This window comes from Sapajus apella, unplaced genomic scaffold (genome assembly GCF_009761245.1).
Source record: "Sapajus apella isolate SASKATOON/1434 unplaced genomic scaffold, GSC_monkey_1.0 scaffold66, whole genome shotgun sequence".
NCBI lineage: Eukaryota > Metazoa > Chordata > Mammalia > Primates > Cebidae > Sapajus > Sapajus apella.
Window position 1 is genome coordinate 5,259,919 of NW_022437006.1, and position 23,412 is coordinate 5,283,330.

At 35.0% G+C, this 23,412-nt stretch overlaps 1 protein-coding gene across 1 annotated transcript in view; it reads left to right on the plus strand.

Moving 5' to 3' along the window:
• Positions 1-23,412, plus strand: part of PDZRN4 (PDZ domain containing ring finger 4) — a 388,487-nt gene that overhangs the window by 3,174 nt on the left and 361,901 nt on the right. The window contains exons 2-3 of the mRNA XM_032248350.1: positions 409-495; positions 2,957-3,064. Of these exons, the coding sequence (XP_032104241.1) occupies positions 409-495; positions 2,957-3,064 (195 nt within the window). The remainder of the gene's footprint in view (positions 1-408; positions 496-2,956; positions 3,065-23,412) is intronic.

Below are 23,412 nucleotides of genomic sequence, written 5' to 3' on the forward strand. Positions count from 1 at the left end.
AAATAAAAATTTTACACTATTGATAATTTATATTTTACTTTTCCATAATGGAGGGAAAAATAAAGATAACTCCAAGGTTTAAACAGAAATATGTTTTCAATTACAGTGAAATCAGAGGTAGATGTTGCATTAGGGTAAAAGGGCTGCGTGTCTCAATGCAAAGCCATTTAGTAATTTTTGAAAATAGGGATTTTTTCCCCTCACATGCAGAGTTGTTCTTTTTAAAATACATACTTGCAAAGTAAGTATAGAAAGATTTCAACCTTCTGCCACATTCAACCATCCTTAATTTTAAGGTTTTCCTCTTTTCACATGTCAGTTAACTCACGGTACATAAAAAACTTATTGTAGCATTTATTTTTCTTTCTTTTATATTTTGACCTAGTGATTTTCTACATTTTCTTATAGGATGGAGAACATAAGCCATTCACTATTGTGTTAGAAAGAGAAAATGATACTTTGGGATTCAACATTATAGGAGGTCGGCCAAATCAGGTAAAATACCTTGTTAATGTATTACTCATTACTTATAAAATAAGCATTACTCATTGCTTATAAAATAATAGAGAACTTAGCTTTTGTTTGTGGATTTTGAGTAAGAAAAACAAGTGGTTTAATCTTTAAAATTATTCTTGTGATCAAATATCAGATTTCATAATGCATATATTCCAGTACATACCCAGATTTTATTTATTTATTTTGTTTGTTAGTTTGTTTGAGACAAAGTCTCAGTCTGTTGCCCATGCTGGAGTGCAGTGGCGCAATCTCAGCCACTGCAACCTCCGCCTCCTGGATTCAAGCGATTCTCAAGTAGCTGAGATTATGGGTGCTGTTATCACGCCCAGCTAATTTTTTTGTATTTTTAGTAGAGACAGGGTTTCACCATGTTGGCCGGGCTGGTTTCGAACCCCTGACTTTAAGTGATCAACCCGCCTTGGCCTCCCAAAGTGCTAGTATTACAGGCATGAACCACCACTAATGGCACAGATTTTACTTAAAAAAATTTTTTTTTATTATTATTTTCTTTTTGAGACAGAGTCTCGCTCTGTGGCTCAGGCCGGAGTGCAGTGGCGTGATCTCAACTCACTGCAACCTCTGCCTCCTGGTTCATATGATTCTCCTACCTCAGCCTCCTGAGTAGAAATTACAGGAGCGTGCCACCACGTCCAGCTAATTTTTGTATTTTTAGTAGAGAAAATACAAAATGTTGGCCAGGCTGATCTTGAACTCCTGACCTCAAATGATCTTCCTGCCGCACCTCCCAAAGTGCCTGGATTACAGGAGTGAGCCACCGTGACCAGCCTTTATTTTTGAGAAAGACAAAAAACAACAGCTAACAAACTTAGTTCTCTTTGCTACTTTAAAAGGAGAAGAGTACGGTTCACATTTTATCTAAATTATGTAGTCCTTTTGGCAAATTTCTTGAATAAACCTATTTTACAATAGATGTGTAGGCAATTTCTATTTGATAATATTAGGCAATTGTATTGCCTGGTTAAACTTTTTATTTATTAAGTCAGATTACTCAGTTTGAAGATGCTAATACAGACTAGGAAGAAAATAATATATATTGAATGAATGAATAAACAGTTGAAATAAGGGATGATTGATTTCAATAGGAACTACCAGATTAAGGAAAAACAGTTGATTAGAAATATTTTGGCTCCCCAAACAGGTTCTTTGTTTGATTGAATGAATAATATTCTCTGTGTTGATGCCAATTGTTTTCAAAGTACATTTTATAAACTTATATAATATACTGTAGTTGCAAAGTTCTTTTATATCCTTGAGCTCCTGTGCCAACTTAATTTTCACCATAACTGGAAAAAGGTGGTTAAGTTTTAAAACACTATGTTCTTTAATTTTCTCAATGAACTTCCATGAAATTTTTGCATCCTGCATTGCAGATGTTGTCCAAGGAAACTGTCTTAATGTTGTTGGCCATATGCTCTGTTTAGGTAAGGATGGCAGTGACATATTTCTTCCTTGTGTTTAGTATTTTGAAAACCTAGCAACTAATGACTCTTGTGCTTCCCCTTTTAAAACAGTCCTCATTTATTAAGATAAAAGTCTTTTCATCACATCATTTTTGTTATCATTTTCCCTAAGGAATATTTTTATAAATTCTATTTCAGTGTTTGACATTTAGATGTCATTGGACCTTTTTTAAAAGCCTCTTAAAATTCATGACAAGGACAGCTAAAGCGAAATAATTTTATTTAACCTGCCATGAAGCCAAATGACACTTAAAATTATACGATGTATTATTATAGGATGTTGGATATTTTCCCTAAATAAGTTTTGGCTTCTTGTGACTGGCTAAAAGGTTTGAGGTTTAACTAACCATGAGGCACATCGCACCTGGAAATGTGTAAAGGTTGGCTTTGGGTGGCTTCCCTTTTGCATAGGTTCCCTTGCAGTTTAGATGCGATCTTTTGGGATTTTACACTTGAGTAAGGGTACCAGTCTCTCCTGCTAATAGGCACAGCTAGAGCTATGTTTCTAAATCTGTCATATCAGAAAGCTAAATTATATTTTCAAAACTCTGACCAAATCTCAAACCAGTTATGCAGTGGGAACCAGATACATGTTTTTTCTTCTTTAACCTTATCACCCTTTTACTTGCTACATCTCTTTAGAAGTGAGATGTTTTATCAGTAATACTTAAAACCAGTTTATTTTACCTTTTACATGCCCTTTCCCATAGCTTTTTACATGAACTCAGAAATGTGAAGTAAATAGATAATCTTGTCAGAGACTCTGGACTCATTTATTAAAACTGCCATCTTGATTAATGACTAGTTGGTGTTAAGTAAGGTAAAATTCTGTGCCAAATCCCCAGCTAAGAGAGTTGCAGGTTTAAGGAGAATTGGAAATGTTACATTTGGTAAATTGTCCTTAATAATATTTAAATTTTGCTTACGTCTTTCTTCCGCTAATGATTTTTTTTATATAGAATAATCAGGAAGGAACATCAACTGAAGGGATTTATGTTTCAAAAATTTTAGAAAATGGACCTGCAGACAGAGCAGATGGCCTGGAGATTCATGACAAAATCATTGAGGTAAGACAATGATAAAGCATGTGTATGATACGTAAAGTAAAGATTTGGATATTTTACGTTTCCAAACTTATCGCTTTACCTTGGTGTGATGCTTATTTGACCACACACACACACACACACACACACACAGAGTGCTTTTACGGCCACATATATATATATGTGGCAGTAAAGGCATTATTGTTTTTACTTTCTTACAAAAAATGTAAAACTCACTGGGAGATGTGGCTCATGCCTTTAATCCAGCACTTTTGCTGGCTGAGGCAGGAGGATCACTGGAGCCCAGGAGCTCGAGAACTGCCTGGGCAACAGAGTGAGGCCTTATCTCTGCAAAACACAAAACCAAAAATGGTCCCAGCTACTAAGGAGGCTGAGGTGGGCATATCACTCAATGTCAAGCCCAGGAGGTTAAGGCTGTGGTGAGTTGTGTGTGGGCCACTGCTCTCTAGCCTAGGTAACAGAGCAAGATGCTGCCTCCCAAAAGATATAAAACTCTATTATGATTCTATATAATTTATTAGATATTGTGATAAAAGAATAAAACACCTGAAGTTTCCAAATGTGTTAATTGAATACCTCTGTTTTAATAACTTGTGTTTCACATGAACTATGATGACACTTGTTTGATTATTAAATGATTAATTATAACATTTCAAAAAAGGATGATAAATCTCTGTTGAAGAACATTTCTGATGAGGATCTATTACTATATTTTAAACTTGTGATTAATATGTTATATGTAGAGTTTAGAATAAATTATGCAATACCTTTAATATTTCTTAATATAATATGCTTACCTTGTTTATGTCATTATCATTTTATATGAAAGAAAAAGGGAAATACCTTTTTTTCTCTTTGTTGTGAAAACCTGGTGAGAACTCTTCATTTGCCCTAGCGTATGTTGTAACTGTATTGTTGTATTCTGGGGTGATAAAGTGAGCAACTATATGCTAGTAAAGTTGGGTTATGATAATGAAATTTTATGTCCCTGCCATCTCTGTCCTTTTGACATTTTATTAACTGATTAAGATAGTATTACTTTCTGTTACCAAAAATGATTAAGTTACTTTTATCAGTGGGTTTATTTACAATGTATTAGTAAAGGTATAAATAGGAATTTGGAAGGTTTACTTGACTCCAATATTCTCTGTAAAAATTCTGTTTATTCTAGGCTTATAATCACTAGTGCCATGTTTCTGAATATTTGTATAAACTATTAGCATGAAGGCAGATTTTCTGTATTAACTTTTGAACAAAGTTTGACTTTAGTTCATCCTGTGTCCACTGAACAAAGTTGAATTTTTAATGAATTGACATAGAATAAGAGTGAAGAATATAGAAGAGCCAATAGTTTGCTGTTTTGTGGAAAAAGAACATAACATTTATAAATTAGCTGATTAGACAATTTAGAAAAAACAGAAGAGTTATCTTTTGCTAAAAAACAAAAACAAAAACTGTGGTTTATATCTAAAGAGGTCTCTTGTATCAATATTTTATTCTTCCAGTTTTGTTGCCAAGAAAGTTAGACCTACTTTCACTGTTGCTATCCAATTTGTCTTGACAATTTGCCCAGTGGAAACAGTCACATGCTGTAGTTTCTAAAGTTAGAATGCGTATAGTATGATTTAAAGTGCCACATAATTTAAACAGAAGATTGTACCTATTGCTTTCTGCATTACCTCAAAAACATATTAAGTTATCCAGTTACCAATGGAAAATAAAGTCCTACATTTAATATTATTAGAAGAACTGATGGTACTGAATACATATATTGTTACACAAACACACAGACACAATAGAAATACGTATTGGTGATTTTAAAAATAACTTATTCTAGGTAGATTATGATGTTATGTATGTTTCATTAATGTTACATTAAAAAAGAAAAAGAATTATTTTTATTTTGTGATACAATACTTTGGTTAAAAGCCTATCAGTTTTGTTAAAGAGGTAATTTTATAAAACTATGGTTGAAAAATCAAGTGCACCTTGATGCTTATATAGTACTGTTACTAATATATGTCAAATTAACCTTATTTAAACACTGGAAGATAAAAATGTAAAGAGATCAATCATAGAAAGTCAAATGAAATTTAACTAGCTATGGTATTATTATTCACTTTGCTTTGCATATGTTAGCAGTTAATTACAAGAGCTTGAAGTTTGTCTCAATGATACAGATTTTTCAATGTGTCTTTTATACCAGGGTACATTTATTTTATGTATATATGCTATAGTTCTAGAATTGATCAGTGTGACCACATTAGCAGGTAAGAAATGTCTTAGATGATGTACATATTTGTAGAATGTTGTGTGTTAAATACATGAAATATTTTAGAAGGAAGATTATTAGAAAAAATTATCTCTTGCTTAGTTGTTCAGTGGTGTTATCAGCTTTTTGAGTGAATAGACATTTGTGTGACTTTAATATCTAGTTAAAAAGTAGCATGTTTTTTTCTTGAGCATAGATGTGTGTTGTGAAAGACCCAAATGTACCCATTAAAGTTAGAAATATTTTATGCTTGTCAATTATTTTAATTTCTCTGTCATTATGATATCAATCAACTTTAAGCAGTTTTTACCTAATGGGAAGCTGAGAAGAAATATATCAATTTAAAATGTGCAGATGCATATTTTAAAACAGATTTTTAGAGTAAAGAGAATAATTTCTGTTTTGTGTTCAATGATTTGTCGAACAAATTTAATGGATCAATTTTTGAATTTTAAATGTTTGACTTTTGAGTGCTAGGCTCCTGAGAAGGGAAATAAGGCCACTTCATATTACTGTGCAGCTTACACACAGCACAGCTGGATTTGGTGTCCCTGTCTGAAGGTCTAACTGTGGTTCCCATTCTCCTCATCATTCTGTGCTATGAAAATCTCATCAGAGCACCTATAACATTATTTTGATTCATTTTAAATTGTGATCTAAAGTTGTTTGTAGGTAAAATTCCAAATTGGGCTATCATGTTCTGGTTTTTGCCCTTCTTTTCTATCTTTCTATCATCTTGGGCACCTAGCACCTTCTTTCTCTCTTTCTTATTCCTCTGCAACATTTGTTGTCAGGAAAGAAGATTCTTACATTCACTTGGACTATTTGAACCATATATGTTTGTTCCATCATAGTATCCAAACTTTATAGATAATGCCTTAATGACACCTAAGCCTACATCATTTTCACCTGGGCCTACACAGTAACTTCTTTTTTTTTTTTTTTTTTTTTTTTTTTGAGACAGAGTTTCGCTCTTGTTACCCAGGCTGGAGTGCAATGGCGCGATCTCGGCTCACCACAACCTCCGTCTCCTGGGTTCAGGCAATTCTCCTGCCTCAGCCTCCTGAGTAGCTGGGATTACAGGCACGCGCCACCATGCCCAACTAATTTTTTGTATTTTTAGTAGAGACGGGGTTTCACCATGTTGACCAGGATGGTCTCGATCTCTTGACCTTGTGATCCACCCGCCTCGGCCTCCCAAAGTGCTGGGATTACAGGCTTGAGCCACCGCGCCCGACCAGTAACTTCTTAAATAAACTTTCCTTTCTTCCAGCCTCTGCTATCTGTAACTCCACTTGTTTCCTACCCTCAGCAAAACTTGTCATTGTTTTGCTCCTTTGCTTAGGAGCCTTTATTGGCATTATATTTTCAATAGGTTAAATCCAGGTTTTTCTTGTGAAGCAAACATGACCTTTAAAAACCTTTGTGCACTTTTTTTTAAAACCCTCTATTACTGTCTCATGAAACTCATCAATTTTCCTATCAACAGGCCTCTCTGCTTTTATTTGTTGTTTTCTTTCTACCTGGTATTCTGTCACATGGCCTTCTGTAGCTGACAAACTCCTTTGTATCCTCAAAAATCCTCTATTCCTGGAAGCCCTTTGCAATCCACTAAGCAATATTATCTTTTCATCTTTGTTGTCTAAAGATCTTTATACCTCTCACTTTCATAACATTTTGATGTATTATGGTATATATTTATTTTTAGATCTTCTTTCCCCCCAACAAATGTATGAGTTTCTTAGAAGTGGTTTTAGTATTTTATTGAACTTACTATCTTCAGCACATCTTTTGCTCTCAGCATTGTGCCTGGGAAACTTTAGACAGTCTGTGAATTTTCTTTGAATGATGGACTAAATGAGTGGATGAATCTAAAGATCAAGGTTTTAGGCATTATGGTTTGGATCCAAGGGTTTTTCAACATCCCTGAAATCTTGCCTGGTGGGCAGTCCCCAAAGGCTCTCCTGTCGCATCCTATTCCTTCTTACCATACATTTATTATAAGATCAATCAGAAGTTGAAAGACATTGTTTCTTAAGTTGCGAGATCTTGAAAATCTAGCCACAATGGATCAATGCAATTGCATCTTTCTAGACTGTTTCTTATAGTCTGTAAATCAAAAAAGAACCTAAATCTACAAGGCAATATTTCAAATCCTGTTCATGTAAATGCTTGGATGAGATCTGAAGACATGTGTGCTCACCTTCACCTTCATGCAGAATGTTAGTTATTTAACTTGAACAGCCATGGTAAAGCTGCCTGAATTTACATGCTTGCCTGCAAAACAGATGTGCAGAGAAGGGCACTGGACCAAATATGAAATTGAACAAAAACATGATTGACTGCAGAGGAATTAAAAAGATGAAAGATATTTTCAGTGTTTCCAAGCCTTGTAAATGGTCTGGTGAAAAAACCAAAAGAGCTGAGGCTTCCTAGAGTACTGGGGATGGCCTAAGAACCTCTTTGAAGTCCTCTTTGGTGGAGCTGCTTGGAGTAATTACCAGTAGCCCCAGCTGTGAGGCATTTTGAAGAAGCTTAAGACACAACTCACTGAGTTTGATGCTGGGAACTTTTTGAGGCAAGTTTAGAGAGGCTGTGTTTTTGTAAGTACATGCTGTTGTATTCCTAGTAGATTTTAGTGTTTCTACAAAGAGTCAGGAATAGAAACTTTCCCAGTCTGTTCTAAAAATCATTCTTCTTCCCAGTGTCTTGAGAAAGTGTCACAAAGGAGAAAAGGAGACTGACATGGGTTGGGTGGATTTGGTGCCTGATCCTCTTAACCCTGTGAATTATTAAGGCCACATCACAGTTCCATGGCTTTATAAACAGTACCTTTAATCTGCTTTGCTCTCCTTTCTTAAGCACATAACAGTGTTCTTAAGAAGAATGTATCACTTCTTTTATAATCAGCAACTTAGGGGTGATTCAATTGTTATCTTCATATCAAAAACACCCCAAAGAATAGACATTCTATATTATGTGGTTTCAAATATTTTAAACAATTTTGTATTGCTGTAAAAGATATAGCAATAAATCTTCAACTTAAAAGATTAGATGAGTAATTGACTATGCCACTAAAATAAGGAAATACATATTTTTCATAATTTAGAGTACGATGCAATTTAGTATAGAATACCAGACAAAATATATAATGTTAAATGAAAATGTTGTTACTTTATGTAAAATTAGGTGATTTGATGTTTTGTTTGCATAGTCTATCACATTGAAGCCAAGGGAAACAACAGATTTATTCTATGAAATTATATTTTAGAAAAAACATAATTAGTTAACAAACATTTGTTAGTTATAAAAAAGATCATCAGTTTTCACAGTGAAATATGCTACAAACATGATTCATGAAGTATATAAACACATGTTTAAATGATAATACGCTTTTGTTGCTGAAGGTAAAAATATATATAACCTGTTACTGATTGGAAAGAGCTTATAAGCAAGATGGGAAGACAGCTGTACGTTAAACAACAAAAAAAAAAACAAAAAACAAAAATAAAAAAATGAGCACAGGATGAGTGATTGGCACAGAATCACTACCAAGAAGAATTCCTTAATATTATGGGAGCCTAAGAGCTTTAATCTTTAAGAGGGAATGGTACTTGAAACAACTCTTACAGGAAAAGTCAGAGAGGGATTGGGAGGTGAGAGAGGGTAGAGCAAGAGCTTTCCATATTCAGAAAGAATGCCATGAGTCAAATGACAAGGTAGGACTTGTGTGTCTTGCTTGGCAGCCATTTGGTTAATTAACGTGAAAAAAATCATAGCTAATACTTATTGGTTATTATCTGTCAAGCATTCTTTAGTTTTTTACAGTTATTAATTCATTTTATCCCCACAAAACTCTATAGAATTGGTACTGTAGGTATTGGTAGCTTCCCATTTTACAGATGAGAAGACTGAGACACAAAAAGATAAAGTAATTTGCCAAGGCCACAGAGTAAGAGCTACTCTATCTGTGCTCTCAACCATCACCTAATACTACCTATTATAAAGAGTTATATAGGTGATTCATGGTAGGTAATCTATGAAAAGTTACTCAAAGCCAGACTTTGAAGAAATTAGGGGAAGACCTTGCATGCCTGGCTAAGGAGTTTGCTTTTTATGGTATAGGCAACAGGGAGTCAGTGATAAGCTTTGAGCAGGGGAATGACACGAACAAAGCAATGATGAGAAGATTAAATCCCAAAATATATTTAATTGGGGTATATAAATAACTTGAAAAGTGAAAGAACTTGAGATGGGACACTAATGGGTAGGTATCAAAGTTGTCCATACATGAGGTAGTAAGGGCTAGTAGCAAATAAATGCAATAGGAAAGTACCAGAAGGTAGTGATAGCCTAGTTATCTTATTCACTATTCTTACCTTGAACAATCTCCCCTTGTCTTCACTTTCCAACAGTATGCTCATAATCATCTTACATCGAGAATGTAGTCTGCTACCACAGGAGTTACCCATCCTTTCTTTTATTCTCTTCATTGCAGACTGTTTCATGCTGTTTAGTATAAATTGATGATGGAAATCTGTCCCTTTTGTCTATTAGGAAGTCATTTGATTTTAGCGGTTCAAAGAGATCCTCTAAAAAGTCTTGAGAGAAAGAGGGAGAGAGACAAAAGTCTTGATGGGTTACCCTGTGGGCAGGAGAGTTCCTTAAGAAGAACTAGGGTGTTCAAGCCTTGTTTTCTACTGCAGGCAGTTAGAAAAGATCCTGCAGAAATATGGTGCGTGTTGGAAGTACAGGGGCAATTTGGAGCCTGTGGTAGTCCATTCTCACACTGCTACAAAGCACTGCCCTAAACTGGGTAATTTAGAAAGGAAAGAAGTTTAATTGACTCACAGTTCTATGTGGCTGGGAGGCCTCAAGAAACTTACAATAATTGCCAAAGGTAAAAGGGAAGCAAGGCATCTTGTTCACAAGGCAGCAGGAAGGAAAATAAATGCAGGAGGAACTACCGAACACTTACAAAACCATCAGATCTCGCGAGAACTCACTCATAATCGTGACAACAGCATGGGGGAACCACCCCTGTGATTCAGTTACCTCCACCTGGTCTTTTCCTTGACATGTGGGTATTATGGGGATTACAATTCAGGATTAAATTTTGGGTGGGGACACAGCTAAACCATATCAGAGCCTGTTCACCTTTTAAACTTGATTTGAAATATTAAGAAATACTATTGACCTTGAAGCTTTTTTCAGACAATATTTTCTCTCAATCAAATGTGTCATCTTCCCTGTCCTAGAATATTGCATTTTACTTCATATGGTTTCTTAACCATCATCTGTACTCTGTCTCATCTCTTTCTCTGCCAGTGCTACTTGAACTATTTGTGTTAAAATGCATTTAATTATTTTATTTTATTTTTATGAATCATAGACTATAAGATAAAAATGAAGAAGATGAACTAGAATAAAATGAAATAAAATGAAACAAAATACTACCAGGCCAACTTTGTATCATTTATATATATTATTTATATTTGTATTTTATTATTATGTTATTATTTATAATTGTAATTATTTATTATTGTTAGATTAATCAGATATACATTTGTCCTACCATGTTAATATAAATGATTCTAAATTCTTGCTCTCTCTTTTTGTCCTTACCTTATCATAGACTAGTAACAAACCGTTCATGACCTGGCACTGGTCTTTGGACCTTAGTCCATTCTGAGTAGCACTGCTTCTCACAGCAGCCAGAGAGATCATTTAGGAATGCAAATTACATCTTATGATCCTTCTGTCTACAATTCCTGAAAACCTTCCCTGTGCCTGGAATAAATACAAGGTTCTTAAGCCATTCAGTGAGGCCCTGCCTCCTCTGGCACTCCTCTATAAATCCAGCTTCTTTGTCCACCCTCCCCTTAGCTCACATTGTTCAAGTTACACGGGCTCTCTCTTTCAGTTCCAGAATACACCGAGTACTTTCCCGTCTCAAGGACTTCTCACTGGAAGTCTCTTTCCCCTCCTTTAACTTCACTAACTTCCGCTCATTCATTCAGCTCAGCTCAAATGTCACCATTGCAGATAGGCCTTCTCTGACTTTCCTGTTTAAACTCAACTCCCACGTGATGCTGTTTCACATGCCTCCTTCTCCTGGTAATATCATAATTAAAAATTACCTGTTTCCCTTTAAGTAAATGTTTACAGAAGAGTCACAAATCTAGTGCAACAAAAGATCAGAAAGTGAAGTCATGCATGAGGACAGCACCCAGATCAAGAAACAGAGCATAGCAAGCATCCTCAAAACTTCCCTTCTTCCCCTGTTACTTCATTAGCTTCTTCTAAGTTTTGCTTATTTTTGACTTCATATAAATAGAACCCCAGAATAGCTATTCTTTAAAGTTCAACTTCTTTTATTTAACACAATGTTTGTGATATCCACTCATATTGCTGCATGTGATTATTCATTCTTATAGCTGTGTGGCATTGTAGCATTTCACTATATGACTGTACCACGATTTAATTATCAATTTTACCTTCAATGGACTTGTCAGTTCTAGGCTACTACAACAGCAGTGCTCTGAACATTCTTATTTGGTGGCCATAGGCATGCATTTCTGACACACACTCACAGACAAACACATTTATGGGTATATTTGCAAGGTCAGAGGACATATGAATATTCAGCTTTTGTCATTACTGCCAAATAGATTTTTTTTAATGGTTGTAGCAATTTAGATTCTCATCAGCATTGTCTTAGAGTTTCAATTACTCCGCATACATGCAAAAACTTGGTATTGTGTGTTTTTTATATCATCCATCTGGTAAAATGGCGTATGCAGGTGATACTGGCACTTCCTTGATGTCTAATGAAGCTAAAAAATCTTTGTGTGTGTATAGGTCGTTTCAGTCTCCTGTTTTATGAAGTACCATGGTGAGCTCAGAAATCCTGCCTTTTGCTGTGACTTTAACATCAACAACACTCAGTAGGCACTCAGCTACTGAATAAATCATTAGTAATATAAGCCTACAAAGATAAAGCAAATATAGCCCTGCTATTAAAACTCTGTGCCTGGCATATATGAGGTGTGCAATAATATGTAGTAAATGCATAAGTAAAACTTTCCTAAGTTTCTTTTAAATTTGTATCTATCACAAAGCAATTAAGTGCTTCGTGTCTTACGGGGTTTTCTCTCAGAGAAAGAGAAGTAATTCTATGTTTCTTTCGACATTATCATGCTTGATCATCTTGGCATGCTCAATTTTTAATGTTACTCCTTCCGAAGGACGAGTTTTACACTGTCTCTCTCGCTTCACAATTCTTTGTTACAGTGTCACAAAGATTAATATGATCCCTAAACTAATACTTTTGGCCTAGATACACTGTCTTACAAATCCTTTCACTTTTTCTGAATGTGTGGGTGTTATTTTTTAAGAGACATAATTCTTTTCAACAGATAAGAATGATTAAAGAAGAAAAATTTGTTTTTGTTCTTACCCAAACTTTCACTTAGAGGACATTTCTTTTTATAGCACAGAACTTTATAAAGCATATCTCTTCTTAGACAGGTATAATTTTTCTTTGGATCCAAATTAAAATTCAGTGATGTCACATTCTACTGATTCAGAATTACGTCACTGAGGCATACTTAGTTAACCCTAAGATAAATTTAGATTCCCAGACATACAGCTGGCAAGATAGAATTTTAGAGCAGAAAAAAATTGGTTGGCTCAAAATTATCTAATAAACAACTGAAGAATAATTTTCATATAAAAATGTTATATTTTACACATTATGTATTTAATATTATTCTAGGTATATTTTATGTAATTAAATACTGTATCATGTGGGATCATGAGCTGCCAAATAAATTATCTTACTGTAATTGATAAGTATATATCTAACTCATAAAATATATCTCAACACATATAAATTATATACCGAAAGGCTGTTATATTCAATCAGAATGATAAGGATGATGATGGTTATAAAATAGCAAACATTTATAAACTCCTTATTGTGTGCCAAACACTATGCAAATAGCTATATGTAATAAGCACATTGGTGCAATTAAAGGATTCCGGTGAATAACGGTAACTTAAACTTTGATATGGTCAGTTTCATCAGAATAAACTTCATTATGTTGAAAGGAAATGTGGCTTGTTAGTATGAAGGAATAGTAACATGCTGTAACATGTACTGGAAACCTGTGGAGTTCATGGCTCCAACTCTTCTTTAAGCCAGGCAGTGAAATTCAAGTGAATTATAGTATTAGCCATGTTTACAGTTTACAGAAACAAACAAAAAAAAGTGGCTGGGTGTGGTAGCTCACACCTGTAATCCCAGCACTTTGGGAGGCCAAGACAGATGGATCACAAGGTCAAGAGATCAAGACCATCCTGGCCAACATGGTGAAACCCCATCCCTTCTAAAAATGCAAAAAAAAAAAAAAAAAAAAAAAAATAGGTGGGCCTGATGGCGTGCCCCTGTAACCCCAGCTACTCAGGAGGCTGAGGCAGGAGAATCGTTTGAACCCAGGAGGCAGAGGTTGCAGAGACTGAGATTGCACCAGCACTGCAGTCTGGGCAACAGTGCGAGACTGTGTTTCAAAAAAAAATCAATTAAATATTGTGATAATTATGTGTTTTCTTGTGGCACTTGGAGTTTATAATAGCTTTCATTATAAAAGATCCCAAAACACTTTGTGGAGCAGAGTTACAGATAGTCATCCTTAGCTCTGAATGTCCTGTCTTTTGTGTGTTAATTTAAGTTTTGTAAACATTGCTTCTATTAGCCACTATTGCATGTATTCCCAGGATCTACTGTTTACTCCCAGGATTCATAATCTATTGGAAATGTCTGACCTGACAAAATACAAGTGTAAGCTTTACGATAAAATTTAACTATTTGGTTCAGGGAAAATAAAATATATAAATCCAATTCTGGGAATAACTTGAAGAGAGTTGGCTGCTTTGAGAGTGATTCCCAAAGTTTAATATCTCAGGTGTTTTTCTGTATGAAACTTTTTGCTAAAGGAACCTTCTTCTTCATATATATTGTGTCCATTTCTTTGCTTCTAAGGGATTTGTCAGTAATATTTGCATCAGTATAGGGATTTAGCTTTTAATATGTGTCAATTATTTAACCAGCAGCAGCTGAAGAAACTTGACCTTTTAGAATGATTACAACCGAATGCATTTGCTTATCATTTTTACCATATTCAGATTAATTCCTTACATGGAAGTGTTTTTTTAATATTAAAATCAAGGAAGAACATATGATTTATTTTGTTTAAAAAAGCTTGAACCTCTAAACTGTAGGAAGCAAGTTATGTAGTACTTTCTCCTTCTTACCCTTTTGTTCTCTCTGGGGAGAAGGCATTATTAAGGAAAGAAAATGAACATTGTTAATTTCTGTGAACACTATTTGCTGTTCTTTGTGTTTTTTTCTTTTATATTCTTTTAAAAAAATATTTTTGGGGAAAAATATTTTCTAGAAGTTTTGCACGTAAAAGATAAAGAATTTTCGCTTGGCTCATACTGTAGGAATTGAACATTGTTAAGGTTAAGTTACATGAAGTTAAGAAGGTGCTTAAACTTTCTGTGTGATTTGTGTGTATGCATGCATGTATGTTTCCTCTTTCTTTGCCCTGTTTGAAGGTAATGTGTCAACACTTTGTAAGATAATTTTTTATTCTTATTTTGGAAACAGCTGCTTGAATACTACCGAAGTGGCAAAGTTAATGAATCATGAGAAGCAGTGGTTTAGTAGTTTATTTTGAGTGGAAATAAGCTAAAAAAAAAAATAGGTTGCTTTTGTTTAGCTCTTTTTTTTTTTTTTTTTTTTTTTTTTGAGATGGAGTTTCACTCTTGTTGCCCAAGCTGGAGTGCAGTGGCGTGATCTCGGCTCACTGCTACCTCCACCTCCCAGGTTCAAGTGATTCTCCTTCCTCAGCCTTCTGAGTAGCTGGATTACAGGTGTGTGACACCACGCCTGGCTAATTTTTTGTATTTTTAGTAGAAATGGGGTTTCATCAGTGAGCCACGCTGGTTTCAAACTGCTGACCTCAAGTGATCCGTCTGCCTTGGCGTTCCAAAGTGCTGGAATTACAGGTATGAGCCACTATGCTCAGCCTACTTTGTTTAGCTTTCTAAGAGGTCATTTGGGCACAGATGAAGAAATCTGAAAATTAGTCATCATTTTCTTTATCCATAAGCACAATGTTACTGGCAATTTTTCTATTGAAAGTGTTCAAGAAACAATATAAGTGAATTACATTAAATTATTATTGATATCTTTTGGAGGGCAAATGTTAAAATATACTTAAAATTTTACAACATACTTAAAAATTGAAGAAAGTATTATACTTTACTCTTCATTTTTAGCAATTAACATTTTTTAAATGACAAAATATAAGAAATAGTTTATTTTATTTGTGTCCCGTTATTGAAAAATGAAACCATGATGAAAAGACATTATTAAAAACCACTATTTCTTTTGGTGGAGGAATCTTGGAAATTTTGAAAGCCACATATAAATGTGAACTTACCTAGAGTTCAAAATGTAACCTCTGGTTTTCCGTATTTTTTGTCATGGACTGGTAGGTAAGAATTTTGCTAGAGGTTTAAAACCCAGAATTACTACAACCATATCTAAGATTTCAAATTAGTTTAGGATATTTTACCAAAAGACACTAAAGCCCACAAACAATTAATTCATTTTTATTCTAAATCATTAAAATCTATTTCTGTTAATTATTTATAGCTCTTCTCTCGAAGTCAAGCTGCTATTCAAATGTAATCTCTAAAACATTGTCTGTTTTATAGATAAGTTACGTGTACACAATGCCAAAGAATACAAATAAATCTTAAATTTAAAAATCACAAGCCAGTATTTCATGCCCTCAGCAAATACCCGAAGTTAGAAATAGGTTATGCCATTGCCAATAGTTCCAGCTGCCAGAATTGCCACTCCAGGGTACTTTGTATATAATTACCTTATTGAAAGAATTGTCAATATCCCTTTGGTCCTTGAGAGGAAAAGTATTCAGAAGATCTTGAAAAATTTCTAGATTCTAGATTGGTATTTGAATTTTCAAACGCCAACCCAGTCCTGGGATTGTTCTTAGATGATAACTTCAGATTATATTACTTTGGTTTATTTCAGGAGAAAATCTGTTGGAGAATATAAGGAAGGTTCTTATCTCTTTTATACTTGCCCATTACTTTTATTTATTTTCCTTTGTGGCACTTATAGAAAGCCTTGTGGATAGATCTGATTTTTATAGTAATTTCTACATTGTTGAAGAAGCTTTTCTCTGAGGTGCTCAAGTATTATCATTAGCATGGTTAATGTCAGTCACTTAAACAGAGCGATATGGCCTTAATTAGAAAACTATTATCCTGAAACTACAAACCTAACAAAATACAAGGAAAATCAGAAAGAAGGCCACCTGTAGATACACTCTGCAGATTTGATAATTGGACTGTTTAGGCAGGAGGCACAGAAGCCTTTATGTATATAAATCCAATTTAATTTGATGAGCTGTCTGAAGATCAGTTTAGGCAGACTAAAAGCCATTGATATTAGCTAAAACAAATGAAAACACAGTTTGAGGATTATAGTTTTTCACGAGACCAGAAACCCATGGCGATGCCATTAATCGTGCATTCCCCTGTCAATATTTATCTGTCAGTGCCTGTTTATTGGTCTCTTTATATGATACCAGGTTTCTTTGTATATGATTTCTTAGTCTAGTTTTATGGAGAAACTCCCTTTGCATATTTGTTTTGTATTCTTCCCGTCACTGCACCCTAGGACAGAATCAACCTTTAACTGGGCCTTGAGCCAGTCAGCCTTGTGGTGCAAGGACTCAATCTCATGTTACATCAATCTTGCCTTATAGGAGTACATGTTCTAAAATTCCTGTTGACCCTAATTAGATTATACTGTCATTAAAGGGATGTAAACTTTCATAGGGATATTTAAACATTTGTTTTTCTCAAAGTGTTGCTGTTATATATAGACATATTAAAATATCAATGCAATGATATTTTACTTTCATTTATTTCTTAGTGTTTCTGCCTGTTCTGTTCTATTTGGCTTTTGAACTAGTAGTTATGCTAGAAACTTCTTGTTCAGAGGCGGATTTTTTTCCCTACTATTTTTATTTACATACATCATTCCAAGTGGAATATCCATCTCCTCTAAATATGGAAAAGTTGACAGTCTCATCTTATTTTTCATGTGTTTCATATAATCATAATTCTGGAATTAAATTCATAATTTCTGGACAGAGTACACATTCTCTAATTCTCTTTTTTAAAATATTAATTGTATCACTTAATAAATATCTGCTTAGCTTTTGCTATGAGCCAGCTACTGTGCTAATACTAGTTACACTACACCTAAGAACCTGGAATTATGTAAAGTAATGGAGAGAGAAGTTAAATAATAAATTAGCAATTATAGTAAATGTATGAGAGAAGTTCTAGCTGTTGTTTGAGGAAATAATGGGTGTGGAGTGGGTGGTTTTTATCTGACAGATCAAGGATATTTTTCTTTGAAGAGTGACATTCATAGCATAACTAGAAACATGAAGAAGTGTTAGCTAGGCAAGGATTTGAGAACAAAACTTTTAAAACAGACAGATGAGTGTGTGTGAAAGCGATAGGATAGGAAAAAGCTTAGTGTATTATAAGAATTGAAAGAAAGCTGATGGAAGAATGGCTTTCCATAGGATTGGAGGGCTTGGAAGGGGCTAATTCATGGAACATGTCTCAAACAGGTTGACTATACATCTGGGTTGCCCTCAGCAGCCTTGTTGATCTGGCAAAATGATTACTAAGACTCCTACTTTTTCTCAAATGTGCCCCAATTTGATGTTAAATTACATCTCCCTCCATTTATAAATCGAGGGTTTTTTTATTCCAAGAAAAATAGGAACCATTAAAGTATGAAGTGGGGAAATGACATGATCAAATTATTATTATAAGAAATCATTCTGCTGTAATGTTGCAAGTGGATTTGAGGAATCCAGATGGAAGTAGGAGGCTGGCTAGTCAACCAGTGCAGTGGTTCAGACACCAGATGGCAGTGGTTTCAATGAGGGATTTGGCAGTGGAGACACAACCCACGGCTTCAGCATATATTTCAAGAGCAGACTCAGGGAAGCCATAAGCAACAGGCATCCTCCTTTTGATCTAGCAATAATAATGCTTCTCTTCTTCATTTTGATAACCAGCCATGAGCGCATGCAATGCCCACACTCACCGTGCACTTATACAGCCATGGGTTCTTAGTTTCTGTTTCTGGTTGGGCCACCAAAGCCCGTTCCTCATCCCTCTTTTCTGCTTATCACTAGAGACAGAAACTAAAAGCCATGGCTCCAGGCTGCTAATAACCTAAAATAAAACAAAACAGAACAACAACAAAATAAGACAGTTTGGACAAGCTTGCTCTAAGTGACTTCCTGATGCCATATAAGGGACTCAGTTTTTTCAGCATTTTGTCTTTTTATTAACCTGCAGCAAGCCTTTGGAAAGCATTCTTGCCAATAGTTGATCTAGGAAAACAGCACAGGACATTGGTTTGAGCCCAGGCTCTTGCGTACAGTGGCCTGGGTTGGAATTTCAGCTCTGCAACCAGCCGTTTCTAGTACAGAAGAGTCACTGACCCTCTCTGGTCCTCTCTGTCCTAACCTCTAAAATAAGGATGATAACAGTGCCCACCTCAGAGCTGTTATCAAGATTAAACCAATTAATATTTCAAAAAATGTAAAGCAATGCATGGCACATAGCCACCCTTGTAAAAATTTTGTTAAATTATTAAAAGTGGGTGACTATGGTTTGTACTGCAGCTTGATCAGAGACATAGTGGGATAATTCTTGACCTAAATATCTTATGTAACCTATTGATTATACTATCTTCTGAGTACATTGGCTCATGCCTGTAATCTCAGCACTTTGGAAGGCTGAAGTGGAAGACTCCTTGAGGCCAAGAGTTCAAGACCAGCCTAAGCAACATAGTGGGACCTCGTATCTAAAAAAAAACAAGTTAGCCAGGCGTGATGGTACACACCTGTAGTTCCAGCTACTCTGGAAGCTGAGGCAGGAGGATTGCTTGAGCTCAGGAGTTTGAGGCTGCAGTGAGACATGATCATGCTACTGCACTCTAGCCTAGGCAATAGAGGGAGACCCTGTCCCTTAAAAACAAAAGTTATCTATTTGTGACTGTTGAGAAATTCCTGAAACATAAATAACAAATGATCATCTACTGCTGAACTCGACTAGAATTCTGGCTACAATAAATAGAGAAAAGATGAAAGAAAGGTTATATTTCAAAAAGAAAAATGTGTATAGGCTTAATTTCTTCAGCCTATTTAGCATATGATTTTCTGCCCATACTAAAAGTACAACTACATTTATGAAATGTTAGAGTTGAAAGCCATTATAGATGACTTTTTTCCACATTGTCTTACTGTGGAGATCAGGGCTTAGAGAAAATTAAGCGGTTTACCTAAGATCCTATGACACAGATCTAAGGTACTCAAAATAGGTGTAACGGGTAATAATAAAAGACTTCAGAAGTCTGTGACTTCACAAACTGCATCATACTTGAGTGATGCTATATAATATATCCATTTGAGAGAAAAAAAAGTCTGAAAAACATTAAATGTTCAAGGAAGTCTTTTGTAGCTGGTAAAGTCTAATATTCTCACTTTATGGATGATTCTCATTAGCTATAAAAAGCTATAGCCTTCAAACACAGTTGAATGGTAGGCCACCTCTGTGATATGGAGAATAGCAAACTTGCTCTCCTGACCAAAATGTTCCACATCTCACTAATTATATTGCTTGAATTTCCATTAGGGATGCATTTCTTTAAATTTTGAGGATATCTTGGTGTCGATGAATGGCTTAGAAAAATGGAAATCGTTTACTGGGCTGTCTCAATTTCAGAATGTATTAAGGACTCCTAGGGAAGAGTTTCTAAAACTATAGTATAGAAATCATATATGTCAGATTCTTGAAGTACTTGTTAAAAATGCAGATTCCAGAGTTCAATCCCAGACCTACTGAAATAATCTCTAAGGTCTAGATTACTCAGATGTATACATTGTTTGCTTGATGGTGTTCTTGAATGACATTTTAGTATCACTTTTTAAATTATCATGAGTGGTGTGTACAAAGTTTGTAATAAACAAAAAGTATACAATTTCAGTAGTCGAATAGTAAAGTTACATACTAACTAAAGTAGTACCTTTAGTTTTATTTGCATTCTGGCTGATAATTAACTGTCTTCAGAATCTTAACAGATTATCTGCCATGATGATTCCATAGATATTTTAGGATTACTTTTTCACAGGTAATTGTTATATCCACTTGAAGTATAACTTGCAAATTTTTCTCCTTAGGCAAAGATTCTCTGGGTTTATCATTTCACCTCTCATCCTAATATCACTTTTCCCCACTTTCTCCCGTAGTGATCTAAATACAGTGCTTTGAGTCTACCACTTGTCTTTGAACAAGCCTCATAAACACTCTAAGCCTCCATAGTTTTTTTTTTTTTTTTAATATATCATTGAATTTAATTTGCTCTCCTAAATATCAGGACAATGTAAGGATTTTGTTAGATAATTCACATGAAAGCATTTTGTAAATCATAAAGTGTTCTACAATTGTAATGTGTTATTACTAGTTAAGGACCTAAAAATACCTATTACCCCTGTAGTCCTGTCAAACTCATTCTATCAGCTTCTTTTCTTTTTCAGAACTCTGGTCTCAGTTATACTAGTTAGCAAATTTAATTATGTTAAATAAAATGTCAACTGTGATACTAATAGGTAACATCCATTTCCATAGGCCAAATCCAGATTAATTGAGTATAATTAGTGTAACTAGTACATCCAAAGTATTGTTCTGGACATTATAGAGAAATAATGAGTAATTAAAATGTTCTTCATAATGTTATAGATATTTTTTTAAAAAGAGGAAATAAGAAATGCAAGCAACATAATGCAAATTCTTATGTCATCAGTGCCATGAATAAGACAGAATGTACTCCAGGTGGAAGTTGTTTAAGGGAAGAAGAATAAAATTAAATTTTAGGGAATCAAGGATTCTATATAGACCTTGAAAGATGGGTAGGATTTTAGAAGCTTATGTTACCAAGAGTTTGACCTGAATACAAGACAGAAATCATTCCTAAAACAATTTTAGCTGTAAAATTTAGCGGCTTAAAACTAGGAAAATCTTTGAGTATCTTTTAAATTAATTATATTTATTTAAAAAAAAACATATAGTTCACCATATCTGAAAGCCTGCATATTCCAAACACTAAATTTATATCCTCTTTTCCATTGGATTATTCTATAATAGGCAATAATTGAATAAATTATTCTGGGCATGTTTATTTGATCCGCTCAGATCAATTCATCTCATTAATTCATTTATCTCAGATCACAGACCAGATATCTGTCATTCTTTCTTTTTTTTTTTTAGGAAATATGGAATCATCAAGCATTACATTTTTAAAAATCACCAAATCAACCTGCTGAGTTAAATTAATGTCGCTTTATTCTTCTTTAAAAGGGAGCACCTGCCTTACTAATGTTCATAATAAATGTCTTGTATAGAACAGTTTTTCTCATGTAGAAATATGTATTTGTCCCATGAAGAAATCAGCTCTGCAACATCATATCCTTATCCAAACAAATTGGTGGATTTCAGTTTCTTCCCTTGTTATGAATGACCCTTTCAAATCCCCTTCTTGTTTACCTGCTCAAAACGGATAAGTTGGAAGCTAGTTTAAGCAGCAGATGAGGCATAGGGTGCTTAAAGCTACAGCAGTGTCTGGATTGGACTTTCTGTCTTCAGGTTCAAGCAGCTCCTAAAGTGGAGGCCAGTGTTCCAAATCAGAGCAACTCAATGAACCATTTTGTCTCCGTTTCTGGGCTGGCTTCATGGGCGAGTACCTGAGCAGCTACACAGGGTTCGGGGATAGAGGGGTCCTGCCCTTATTTTAATGCCCTACAGTCATCGTCTTGAAATTCCTAAGCGTTTTGAACAACGATTTTCATGTTGTGCTGGGCTCTGCAAATTACATACCTGGTCCTGCTCTAAGGCTTTTATCCCTTGCTGTAGAACAATCTCAAAACAAAATAAAAGCACCAAATGAGTGCCATCATTTATTAATATGAGGAAAAAATAGCAGGTTCAGAGATCCAATCAGATAGTAATGCCAAATTTTCCCCAGGACATTTCCATTAAAAGGAAAACATTTATATCTGAGACAGTCGACAAAGGTGTAGGTAGGTCTGATTGTTAACCGTCAGTCTAGCCTGAAGGAAGACTTTTCTCTGGGTAAAACAGATCACTTTCTCTTTACCTCCTCTCCTTGTTTTTTGCTTGTTTCCCTCCTTTAAAGGAAACACAGACACCTTTCAGCCTTGGCCTGCTTACCGTGGGCTGCCAACAAGCTAGACAATGCTCCATTTTGACCCTGTTTCCCAGTTTGCAGCGTCCCTCTTTGTGCTTCCAAGACCTTTCTAAATCCTACCCAAAACTTCACTGAAGAAATACTGAAAAGAGATACCACATTATTCATATAAACTTCTCACAGAGCACGACCTTCCCCCACAATATCGAAAAGGACTTGGAATGTACATGTCATACAGCTGAGGGCCAAAGCACTGTAGAAATGAATTCATTCGCTCCTGAAGCTTTTGAGGGAGGCAAACTTTCAAAAGCAGCCCTCCAAGTCTTTCCACAATTCAAACTGCTCCCTCCACATAATGAACCTATTAAAAGAATTAAGTCAATTTTTAAAAAGCAGTGATCTCCCTTTTGTATGATTTGTGGCATAGTTCATGTAAAAGCCTCTTTTCCTTTTGCCTGTTATATGAATCTATACTCCTCTCCTAGTTCATTGCTTTATTTGATTTTCACTTCAATTGATACCTTGTCCCTTGGTCAGGGGAAGGCACGATAAAGAAGATAGGGCACAATGAGAGAGATTTTAAAAGTGTTAAACAAAGAAATACATCAAGGGCTGACAAATGGGATTCTGTTTCAAAGCAGGCCTGAGCACTGATTTTGAAAATTTTAAAGGTGAAAA